The sequence below is a fragment of the Balaenoptera acutorostrata genome, chromosome 8, assembly GCF_949987535.1.
Source record: "Balaenoptera acutorostrata chromosome 8, mBalAcu1.1, whole genome shotgun sequence".
NCBI lineage: Eukaryota > Metazoa > Chordata > Mammalia > Artiodactyla > Balaenopteridae > Balaenoptera > Balaenoptera acutorostrata.
Window position 1 is genome coordinate 35,049,159 of NC_080071.1, and position 12,034 is coordinate 35,061,192.

The 12,034-nt window shown below is 52.6% G+C and overlaps 1 protein-coding gene across 1 annotated transcript; it reads left to right on the forward strand.

Annotated features, from left to right (window-relative positions):
* Positions 1-637: 637 nt before the first annotated feature.
* Positions 638-4,069, forward strand: SP9 (Sp9 transcription factor). The gene is made up of 2 exons (XM_057551502.1): positions 638-781; positions 1,763-4,069. Exons 1-2 carry the CDS (start codon positions 761-763, stop codon positions 3,185-3,187), a joined length of 1,446 nt encoding a protein of 481 aa, XP_057407485.1. The 5' UTR covers positions 638-760; the 3' UTR covers positions 3,188-4,069.
* The last annotated feature ends 7,965 nt before the right edge of the window (positions 4,070-12,034 follow it).

Consider the following 12,034-nt stretch of genomic DNA (forward strand, 5'->3'; position numbering starts at 1 on the left):
GTAGACCTGGACGGAGAGGCCTATTTCTCTCCTCTCGGAGGAGCTGTCCCTTCGCCCCCTTCTCCTCAATGTGACTCTGAGAGTAAAACTGAATCCAGTGGGAATAAGGAACTAGGTAGACAAATGACAATGATAAAATCGCGAGCGAGAATGATGGATTCCAGCTGAAGTTGTGCTCCGCAGGCGAGAGCCTGGACACACAAAGTGAGCGTTGACATTTCCGTCTCCACTTGGGTCTTGCTGGTGCGGCCTCAGCCTCGGGCCCCCACCCCTCCTGCCTCCTTTCCCACAAGTGGAGAGTCGAGGACTGTCAGTCCTAACTTGCATCATCTCGGGGAGGTTCGGGGGGCTTGTGGCTCGGTCTCAACGATAGCTAAACCTGGCTTGGTGCGTGTGTGTAAATTTTTAATTGCGCTGTAATTTCTTCAATCTCTAGCCCGCGACCCCCCTTCCACCCCCCCGCCAGCCGCGGTGACTGGCACGCGCCAGGAGCCCGGGCTCGGGCCCCTCGGCGCGTCTGATTGGCTGCGGGGCAGCTCCCGTCTGCTCTGCCTGCGCCCTCATTGGGTGAGAGGCGCCGCCAGCGGCACTTCAAAGCGGGTGCTCCTAGCACTTAGGCTGAGTTTAGCCGGCGGGAGCCCGGAGTCCGCTCGGCGCGAGCGCGGGGACACGGGAGCCGTGCGGTACCCGAACAGTTCTACCGAGCAGCCGCCAGGTTCAGCCCCGCTCCCGGCCCCGCCGCGCCGCCCAGGGACCTGCTATGGCCACGTCTATACTTGGGGTAAGTCGGAAGTGCGGCATTTGCTTGTTTTAACTGGAGTAATTTTTCGTTATGGCTTCTCCGGGTCCGCGGCTCTGGAGAAACTGTTGCTGCCCGACTGCAGCCTCAGCTTCTTTTAGCACTTTCCACATTTCCAGGACTGATTCTTCCCAAGTTATTGGAACCCAGGAGGTGCCTTTGTAAGAAAAGGATTTTAACTGTTAAGCAAGTCCTTTTAATATTCGGTTTTAGAGGTTTCTTTTCTGCCCCTCGTGATTTATACCCCATCCCCCCTTGCTTCGGGGATTGTTGCAATTACGCGACAGCGGTGTTTCCAGAAAACAGCCTTAATTGTTTTGCAGTCCATGTAGTCACGTTAACAAACATTTACACTTCTGCGGCTCCCCAGTTCGTCTGTGACTCTGAAATCCATCGCGGGGGTCGCTTCTACTCGGATTCTTGTTTGTGTGTGTGTATGTAAACATTTAAAATGTTTTCTGTTAAAAAGAGTCAAGTCCTAGCCACCCTTGGGAAGAGTGCCCCAAGTTTCCCCCACCCCCGGCTCGCTATTTCGGCCGCCTCTGCCCTCACCTGGCGTTTGTTGTCGATGTGTTTACCTCCGTGCTTCACCCCGAAGGGCGATTTGGGGGCTTCTGTGAGAGGAGCGGGCTTATGGCGAACGGAAGGCGGGCGACTCGAGTCCGGTTTGGGGCAGGGTTTGCAGCGACTGAGGCGAGGAGAACCGAGACATCTTTGATTTGTAGTCCCACTGAAGAACAACTTTCCAGCGCCGGGACCCTCGCCCTTGTGATTGCCTCTTCCCCGCGCGGGGCGCGGCGCATCCTCGGCGAGCGTGCGGGGAGGAGGCGCGAGCCGGGGAGCCACGACCCCCCGGGACCAGCCGCGGGAGGACGAGGCTGCTCACGGGTGCACTCTGTGTCTTCCTCCCACTTGTTCCTGCCCTCCTCCTTCTTGCTCCCTCCCCCACCCCACCCACTCTAGGAAGAGCCGCGCTTCGGAACGACCCCGTTGGCCATGCTGGCGGCGACCTGCAACAAGATCGGCAACACGAGCCCGCTGACGACGCTGCCGGAGTCGAGCGCTTTCGCCAAGGGCGGCTTCCATCCCTGGAAGCGCTCCTCGTCCAGCTGCAACCTCGGCTCCAGCCTCTCGGGCTTCGCCGTGGCCACTGGCGGCCGCGGCTCAGGCGGCCTGGCGGGCGGCTCTGGAGCAGCCAACAGCGCCTTCTGCTTGGCCTCCACGTCCCCCACGTCGTCCGCTTTCAGCAGCGACTACGGCGGCCTCTTCTCCAACTCGGCAGCGGCCGCGGCCGCGGCGGCCGGGGTGTCCCCGCAAGAGGCGGGCGGCCAGTCGGCCTTCATCTCCAAGGTGCACACGACGGCGGCCGACGGCCTGTACCCGCGCGTGGGCATGGCGCACCCGTACGAGTCGTGGTACAAGTCAGGTTTCCACTCAACGCTGGCGGCGGGCGAGGTGACCAACGGCGCGGCGTCGTCGTGGTGGGACGTGCACAGCAGCCCAGGCTCGTGGCTGGAGGTGCAGAACCCCGCTGGGGGGCTCCAGAGCTCGCTGCACTCGGGCGCCCCCCAGGCCTCGCTGCACTCGCAGCTCGGCACCTACAACCCCGACTTCAGCTCGCTCACGCACTCGGCCTTCAGCTCCACGGGCCTCGGCTCCTCGGCCGCCGCCGCCTCGCACTTGCTCTCCACCAGCCAGCACCTGCTGGCCCAGGACGGCTTCAAGCCGGTGCTGCCCTCCTACTCGGACTCCAGCGCCGCCGTGGCGGCCGCCGCAGCCAGCGCCATGATCTCGGGCGCCGCGGCCGCCGCCGCCGGGGGGAGCTCGGCGCGCTCGGCCCGCCGCTACTCCGGCCGCGCCACCTGCGACTGCCCCAATTGCCAGGAGGCGGAGCGGCTGGGCCCGGCCGGGGCGAGTCTGCGGCGCAAGGGCCTGCACAGCTGCCACATCCCGGGCTGCGGCAAGGTGTACGGCAAGACGTCGCACCTGAAGGCACACCTGCGCTGGCACACGGGCGAGCGGCCCTTCGTGTGCAACTGGCTCTTCTGCGGCAAGCGCTTCACGCGCTCGGACGAGCTGCAGCGGCACCTGCGGACTCACACGGGCGAGAAGCGCTTCGCCTGTCCGGTGTGCAATAAGCGCTTCATGCGCAGCGACCACCTGAGCAAACACATTAAGACGCACAACGGGGGCGGCGGGGGCAAAAAGGGCAGCGACAGTGACACGGACGCCAGCAACCTGGAGACGCCCCGCTCCGAGTCCCCCGACCTTATCCTGCACGACTCCGGCGTCAGTGCCGCCCGGGCGGCGGCGGCGGCTGCTGCAGCGGCGGCGGCGGCGGCCTCGGCAGGAGGCAAGGAAGCCGCGTCTGGCCCCAACGACTCTTAGAGGCTGGGCGAGAGGCGCGAGCGAGCGAGTAGAGACAGCGAGAGCGAGCGAGAGGTTCGGAGGGCGAGCGAGCGGGGTATGGACGGGCGGGAGCTCCACGGCCGCCCCCGGGCCGGCGCGAGGTAGAGCGGCATCCGGCTCGCGGGCCGCCGCTTGCCGACCACGCCAGGAGCTCCCCTCTGCTGCCCGAGCCCAGACGAGAATCAAACGCGTGGTCCAGGAACAAAAGCGAAGCATCTTTCGACACAAACAACACTTCAAAAAGCTGCACGCACAGACACACACACACCGGAGACCTACAACCACAGGCACGCACACTCGAGCGCGCGCACACACACTTAACCACTCGCACAAACTTCTCGAGCGAAGAGCAATACACAGAAACGCTCCCTCCTCCCCCACCGCCCACCCCCTTCCACCACCCTTCTCTTTCCTTTTTTCCAAAAACAAGCCACCATCCTGCAAAGGACTGTCAGAACATTTGAGAACAAACGGGACCTATAAAAACAGACCCTTTGCGTGGATTATATTATATATAAAATGCTCCAAGTCCTGCTTGATATCTACTTACAATAAGACTTTTTTTTCCTGTAAAAGGAAGCATCAAAAAAGGCCGAAGGTGAGAAATTAAACTGGAAGTCTAGTGACAGTTTCTCTGTATTTCATAACATCTGTATAAATAGGGTTCAAAAGATTGTGTTCTCTTTTATTTTCTTGTAAATGTTCATTCGAATAGAGTTTTTTTGGTGAATTCCTGAAATTCAGGGAGTTTTTTGTTTTTAATTTTCTGATGCACTTTGTGAAAGTCAGTATATATGTAAAAGATATTTAAAATGTTGAGTTATCATTTCACTCACAAACACGTAAGTTAAGGTCATCTAAAGAAATTAAATGCGTTTATCTGTATGAAGAAAATCTTGACATCATATTTTCACTTTGGTATTATTAAAGGACTCTGAACAATACACTTTCTTTTTTTTTTTTTTTTGATCCTGTTACCCCCTCAATAACCTTTAAGTGAGCCGACTTTTTTTTGTTGGGAAAAATTCCCTTAATGTTAGTTTTAGGTGATGTAAGGTTTATGTGAGTTATAAAAGCGATACGTTTTTGAGAAGTGAGAATTATTTATTTGTATATTAACAGCGTAAATTAAATTAGGTTATAAGAAGGTGTAGTTGTATTACTAAACGAGAGAGCTCTCAAAAGGTGACATTTTAAAACTCTGGAGCCCCTTCAAAAAAGCAAAGGTCCTTGGCAGCTTTAACTGGGGAGGTGCCTACCCCTCCCGGAGGGATCAGACGAAACTCCAGTGGGTTTGTTTGTTTTTAAAAAGCGATTTTAAAACAATCTGTGAAAGGAGAAAGCTTTTTAAAAGAAGTCGTAGCTCCCAAGACCCTCTACGTTGGGAGGTGACTCAGGGGAATAAATCGCTAGAGTCAATACCCCGGAAAAGACATTTCATGCCTAAATGAAAATCTTGTTAAATGTTATTAATTTTGACTTAGAGCACACAGCAGCCCCCTGTGCCTTGTATTCCCTTATTAGGGATTCATGTCTTATCAAATATCTAATTAATCTCCTAGACATCATTTGTTCTGGCCAACTTTATCTCAGCTGGTCCACGGGGAAAACTCCAAATATTCTCCGTGACAAAGCTCCCTTGAAGATCTTTTTAATTGTCTAAATTAACTGCACCAAATTTGCATGTCAAACGGTAAAGGGCAACCTGAGATAAAATGTAAACGTTTTAAAAGCCCCCAAACTAAGCACTTGATTTGATAACTAGGCTTTTTAATGTTATGGAAGACAACTGCTCCTTTCCTTTTCAAAGACGGCTGATCTATGCAAATAGTGAATTGGAAATGCCTAGGTCCCCGCGCCGTCAAATGGCCCTCGCAGGTTATTTGAATATCAGTGGCGCTGCTTCTGAAAAGGTTCAAGGATGCTCTCTGACTTCTTTGTGATTACTCAGTGCGGCGTCTTATTCTGAAGAAAAAAAACTCAGGAATAATTAAAGGCTGGGATCAGGCCTGGGAACACATTTGGGACAGGAATCTCATTTAGACAGTCTCTTTCAAAATAAGGCACAGTTAAATTGACCAGAAGGCAATTATTGAAATGAAAATTATTTTCACTCTCTTTGTCTTCTGACCACCAACTTAACAGCCCCAGTTTAAAAGAGAGGGAGAAACGAAAAGAAAATTGGTAAATGAGATAATTTCCCAATTCGAAAAAATGTTAGTTTAGAAAATAAAGTACATATTTACAGAATAAAAATATTTCTAAAAAGCTCCCCACACAATAGGAAATGCAAGTAAAGTCAGCCCCAGTGGGGGGGGGATTTTTTATTATTATTATTACTGTCTTGGGAACTTGACTGAATGTTTTTATTTTAGGGGGAAAAAATAAATTGTTATTAATAGTCAACAAAATTTTTCTCGCAAACTGCAGTGAAAAGCCAATTAGCAAAGTAGCGATAAAACGTACAGCGAAGGTCCCCAGAGGGGCGTTTGCAGCGTGGCGCTGGGTGGCTTCTTCCCGCTCCTCCTTTTTGCTGTCCCCGCAGCCTCGGCTGCCCCTCTCTTCCTCGAGTGTTTCTTTGCTTTGGCCATTTTCGCTCCCCGCTCAAACAGTTTATCACCGGGCGCCCCAGCCCACACTCCTCGCGCCTCTGGTCCAGGTCTGGCCTGGAGCAGCTGGCCAGGGGGACGTTCACTCTGGGGGCTCGGGGCCGAGGTGCTGGAGGCCGGAGGGTGCCCGGCATGTTTGGGGGCTGAGGGCGGGCGGCGCGGAGGTGAGGGTGTGGTGGGGTCTCCCGAGGAATGAGGGCGCCCGGGCGTCTGTCCCAGGCAGCTTTGTTTCTTGTGGATAATAAAAGCACATCAAAGGGCCTGGCCGTGCAGGTCCCGCTCGCCGCGCGGCTCCCTCCGCAGCCCAGTGATCAAGGCCTCTGCGCGCTGCTTCTGCCCCGCGGGTCAGCCGACGTCCATCACCGCGGCTCCCGGGAACGGCGGGCGGCGGCCGGGCCCGAGCGTCCAGCCGGGGTGAGTGGTGGTGGGGGGGGGCAGAGCTCGCGGAACCTGCACGCGGAGGGAGCGGGCCCCTGCCCCCAGCCGAAACCACCAGGCAAAGCAGACCCCCGCCCTCCTACCCAACCCCCAGCCCCAGGGGGCTCTGGGGGCGCGGGGATACCTTGACTTGAGCGGGCAGCCACCCGCTGCGGCCGAGCAAATTGGAGAGGGCGTGCGTGGGAGGAGAGCCCACGAACCCGGGAAGAGTTCAGTCTCCACCCGAGGTGGAGCCACGTCTCCCCTGGGCCACCTGGGGGCTACGGGGCCCGGGCCGCTCTGGCTCCTGGGCCCGGGAGAAATGGGAGGCCGGGGCCAGGGGTCGGGGCGCAGACGGGGGCTGCTGCTCGGAGGCCGGTGTGGGGCGAGGGGCGCAGACAGGGGTCCTGAGCCCGCTCAGGCCCGGGTGAGGGGAAATGCGATTTCGTTTCAGCCGGTTTCTCCCAGCGTTTCTTGTGCTGTAGCTTCCTGCATAGTAGAGGAACGAAGACCAAGTTTTCCTCGGCTCTTCGCCTAGCCAGCGCCGATCCACACCCTCCCCCGGCGATTTCCTTTTCTGGCTTTACATTTTCCCCCTCGGAGTGAATTGGATCCTACCTGATGAAGGGGGAAAAAAAGAAAGAAAAAAGAAAGAAAGATTTTTCTCTCCTCAAGGAGGGAAAACAACATTATTTTGACGCGATTAGATGGTGCACCTGAGCGGCTTGTCTGGACATTCCGTCAAATCGTTATAAGTCGTGTAAAATTGAATTTCTTTTTATTCAGATGGAAACTTTATTTATTTTAACTCTAATCTTATTTGCATCTATTATCTGTATTCACCAAGGCTCTTTCCCACTACAAAAATGCAGATGAAGTAAATCTTACATAAATCCCGCCCATTTGTGTAATTGGTATACTAAGTGTTTATTTTAAGTGAGAATAATTTAGCTACAAATTTTCTTAAGGAATAACATTCTTAACACATTAAAAAAACTGAAAACTCTGATTTGCTTTTATGTTTGACAGTCGCTCTTGATTCCCTTAAGAGGAGCTTGGCGAGTGCGGCTCGCTGGCGCCATCTAGAGCTCCGGGCCGGGAAGGCCGCGCTGTCTGCCCTTGCTCGCCGCTTCGAGCGCGGGGAGTCGGCGTTTGCCGCGAGCTGCAGCAACCCAGCGAATCGAGCAAAGAAAAGCGAGTTTTTGTGCTTCGTGGGGGACAAGCCCCGCTACTGGGCGGCACTGCTTAGTAATGGCCGGTATTACTGCTCCCAGGCAAAGGAAGTCTTTTCTAGAACTTGCTAACTGAAAATACAAACAAAACAGTATAACGCCCTGTTTGGCCCTAGTCTTAGAATTGGCGCATTTAACATTTCCTTCAAGGCAACTTCAGGGTCTTCCAACTTGGAGTTGAGCACGCTGGGCGCTGTCGGCGGCGACGTGGACCCCGGCATGGGGACCCGGCCGTGGTTGCAGCGCCCCCACACTCTTCCCCCAACTACCAGAATCCGAAGGCTCCCGGTCGGCGGGACCCACGTGGGTTATCTGGGACCGACCGAACCAAGCTGATTAAACCAGGCAAGCAGACCGTCCCAGGTCCCCAGGCCCCCCTGTGAAGGGGAGGAAAGCGAGGGACCCGCAGTTTTCTCCAACCCGGACCCGGGGATGGCCGAAGCAGCCTCCTGCCTTGCCTCTGTCTTCCAGGCGCCATCCCCCCCGAGTCGGGTGCTGGGGGCTGCTGGGCAGGCCGGGGCCCGGCGGGGCGCGCAGGGCCCCCTAGGGCTGCCAAAAGTCCCGAAATCCCTGACCCCAGACCCTTGCGAAGGGTCCGCACTCCCTGCCGGCGCAAACTGACCCCTTTGGCCCCCACCTTTTCCCTTTGAAACCCAAATCTAAAATCGGATAACACTTGGGGGCGTTGACCAATTTTCTCTCCACTCTGTGCCTCGCCCTCCTCCCGCCGCCCCCTTCCCTCCTCTTCCTAGTTCACTACCCAACCCCTCGTCTTCAGACGTCGTGCAGTGGCTTCTTCCCCTCCTTTCTTGTCCCCCACCCTTCCCGCACGTTTATTGTATTTTAATCTTGAAAGCTACACCTCCAAATCCCGCGCCAGAGGCCGCAGAGGCGCCGGAGCCCGCAGCAGCTAGAGCCGGCCCAGGCGCTGGGGCGCCGGGCTCCCCGATCTCGCGCCAGGGAAACGCCGTGCGTTTCCGGGAACTCGCAGCCACCTTTGCAGCCAGTAACTCGGCTGGGTTTGTATTTGCTGTTTTAATACAAACCCCGCCGCACTGCCTGTTTCAAAGATGTGCTAATTACTACTTGGATAGCAGGGCGCAAAGTCCTTGTCCATTTCCCAGTACAAAGTAGGTTGCTAGAAAATTTGAAATTGCCTTTCAGCCTAAAGCTGCCTTACCTGAATGTCATAATTACAGTAATTATGTACATCCAAATTACATGCTAATTAAATTAGAATCAAATCGTTCTAAATCGAAATCAAATGAGGTAGTGAAGAATTAATCAATGACAACATAAATAGAGAGCTTCCTTCAGAGATATTTATTGTAACGATCCAAGGAGGGATTTGATCTGAAAAAGTCACCTGTTTATTTACTTTCAAATTAGTAATCAGTTATTATCCCTTCTCCATAATTTTAACCGTTCGGGGTTATTTACCCCCACCTTTTCCAGACGCTGGAGTTTATAGAAATATGTATGAGGTAAATACATACAGACATGCCTACCCTATATGTTATTGATATAAATATATACAGTGTGTTTGCAACTCCAGTTAAGGGGAAGGTTTCAGTAGGTCCGTGGAAACATGTTCTGTCAGGGCCTGTTCTCAGGGACCCGGGAAAGAAAAACAAGGTTTAAGATTTTCCAAGACCCTTGCACTCTCTTCCTTTGGAATTCATACCAGGGATTTTGCATTGTTTTGCAAACATCTAACCGTTTCAGGGTGATTCATTTATAAAAGAAATGCAAAGTGATGTGTTGTCCCCCCGCCCCCCTCCTCGGCAACCCCGATTTGTTTTCTGCTTGCAGATTGTTGGCGAGAGTCAACATTTTCACTTTTGCCCCAGGAGCGAGAGATTAGCAGCGGCGTCCTAAAGCGCCCTCTTCACCTGTGGAGCCCGAGAGACGAGAGAAATTCGCTCGCTTTCCTAACTAGTGAAGGCAAGTCCGCCCTCTGACCTGCGTAGGCGAAACGCGCTGGAGGCCGGGCGAGCTTAGGCTGGAACTGGCAGGCGAGAGCGCGCGGCGGCCCGGGAGTGCTGGTCCCCAGGGCGCAGCTCCCGTGGTCCGCAGCCTGGAATTTCTTCTGAGTGGGCCACTGGCAGGGTCGGGGCGGGGAGGGCGACCCTTGCGGCGAGCTAGCCCGCATCCTTTCCCGTTACACTTTGTCGGTGGGGAGTCCAGCGGTCTCCTCGCGCGGGAGGCGCATATTCTAGGAGGGAGACGCGCCCCCTAATTCTCAGGCTTTCATCTGGGTTTGAGGTATGTTCAGAAGGTTGCCAGGCGCGCGTCTAGAAGGAAAGCACCACCGTACGCAGGGGTGGAGTCGCCTGTGGGGATGGGAAGGGGCACGCCAGCCCGGGACTCACTCCAGCCCCCTTCCGGCCTCCGGTCTAAGGCGAGGTCCTTGGAAGCCTCGGTCCGGCCAGCACCCAAGCCGCTGGACCTCCACTTCTGACCACCCCCTCGGGAGGACCTTCGAACCGAAGGGACCGGGTTTTCTTCCGTGCCTACGAGTCGCGGAAAGGCGACTCACGGGCAACTTGGGCCACAGTGTGCGTTTTCCATGACAAGCCGTTCCTGCGTTTCACCCCACGCCTCGCTTCATTATTACTGTTACATTCTGAGGGTGATGTTAAGTGTGGCGTGAAGGGAGGAGAAAGGGGGAAGGGCATGAGGATCTGCTTCCTTTTCTGTCAGCAGGAACGGGGTTTGAGGAGCTTCATCAGCTCTCAGTTGTCATGGCATTTCCCAAAACTTAAGAGTTCCCTCGGTCCTATTTGTTCCTCACAACTTTAAAAAAGCATTTCTCCTTTTTGATCCGAAAAACTCGCTCCCAAGGTCTGCAGCTATTGCATGCCTTTAGCTCTTTTCGAGAAGTGTTAACTATCAAGGTTTTCTTTTCAGAAAACCGAAATAAGATTTCTTAATACCCCTCAGCTACTGAAGCTAAAATGCAGCTTTCTTCCTGATCTTAAACACAGGGTGTGGAGGACGCGGCCTTGTTGAGCGGCCTCCACCTGCGTCTTGGCCGAGTGGTTGTTAGGTAAGGAGAGTGAAATGGCTCAGGTGGATTTGAAATCTTTGAGATTCAATGCTAAAACATAGTAAATATTTGGTGATTGAAACTGGGAAACGCCGAGCTCCCAACAGCGTGGACTGATGTGATTCACTATCAGCAAGCCATCTCATGGAAGAACAAGGAAGGCCTCTCCAAGCCTTTCAGATAAAAAGCTTTCTTCAGATTAAAACCGTATGATACAAAGTAAGATCTCCATTTCCTACCGCAAGGTAAGCAGACCTGCCGCTATGCTGCAGCAACCTCTGCCTATTTTGGCACATTTATTAGATGAAATTATGACTAACTTACCACATAGACATTCAGATAAATAAGTCCTAACCTAGTAACCTGATCGTGCCTGACCATTTGTAAATCGACAGCACCTCCTACAGGAATTAATTTGCTAGTGTTAAATTATGTTAAATGTTAGGCCAGGGAAAAGGGGAGGAGGGGACCCCAATAATGTCTCCCAAGTTGGCCGGTGCAGTGCCAGGCCGCTGGACAAATGTCACTAGGCACACCCAGATTTCTTTAAAAGAATTTCTCTATTAAGGGTAAGAAGAATGACATATCACCAGACTTTTCCTGTGGTTTTCTAAAAAAATGTCACGGTTGGGGACTCTTGTTCTTGAATCATATTCATTAAACTTGGAGGATTCTTTTTTGGCGTTAGTACTTAGGGGAATCTCTACACATACAACTAGATATCCTTTTTATTATGAGGTTTATCTCTTTGGTTTTTACCTTGTATTTCAAAAGCAAAAGTATAATTAGATGCTTAACATTTTATTTTAAAAATCACTTTCAATTCCTTTTACCCTTATCATTAGAGTGCGCAGAACAAGTCAGGTGAGGCTCTTTAAAGCTATTTGTTACCATGTTATGATTGTATGTGAAAATGCCTCCCTTCAGTTTTTAAGTTTGCCAAGTTGGAATGCTAGCCCCTTGGGGCTGTCTAGCATCCTTTGGTGACCAAGTCTGAAAGCCAAACAGCAAACCAACATTTCCTATAATTACGTAGGAATTTTTCTCACCATTGGATAGATAAGAATGTTGGGGCTAATGGTATTGCTTCTCAATCTTAACGGTGAAGGGAAAGTAAACCAGAGATTTGAAAAATTCTTGCAGCCACTTATAAAGTTAAAAGGGGACCACACTTTTGTGGAAGTCAAAGTGTTAAGAAATGATAATGTATTTAATTCATTTTAATTACAGGATGCATTTCAACATTTCTCTTCATGAACACTGTTGGTTCAGAAATCCTTCAAGGCAGTAAGTATTGCATAGGTTTTGACATTATAAAAATTATAAAGTCTAAAAAGGCATAAGATAGAAAATAATCAGCGCAACACTGATGAACTCAAGGTGTAAATTAGCAGTCTTTATCAATCTCAAATGCATGCTTTCTTTTTTTAAATGAAGAGGGAAAGGGATCTTTGAGGTGCACTGTTAAGTTATTGAAGAGTACTGTAGAAGGAATTCAAGTTCTCCCCTCCCAACTCTC

What these genes read in the sequence shown, in the direction of transcription:
- SP9 (XM_057551502.1), top strand. Translation starts at nt 761, where the DNA reads ATGGCCACGTCTATACTTGGG. An exon ending in TGGCCACGTCTATACTTGGG is followed by an intron (nt 782 to 1,762) that starts GTAAGTCGGAAG and finishes CACCCACTCTAG; the next exon opens with GAAGAGCCGCGCTTCGGAAC.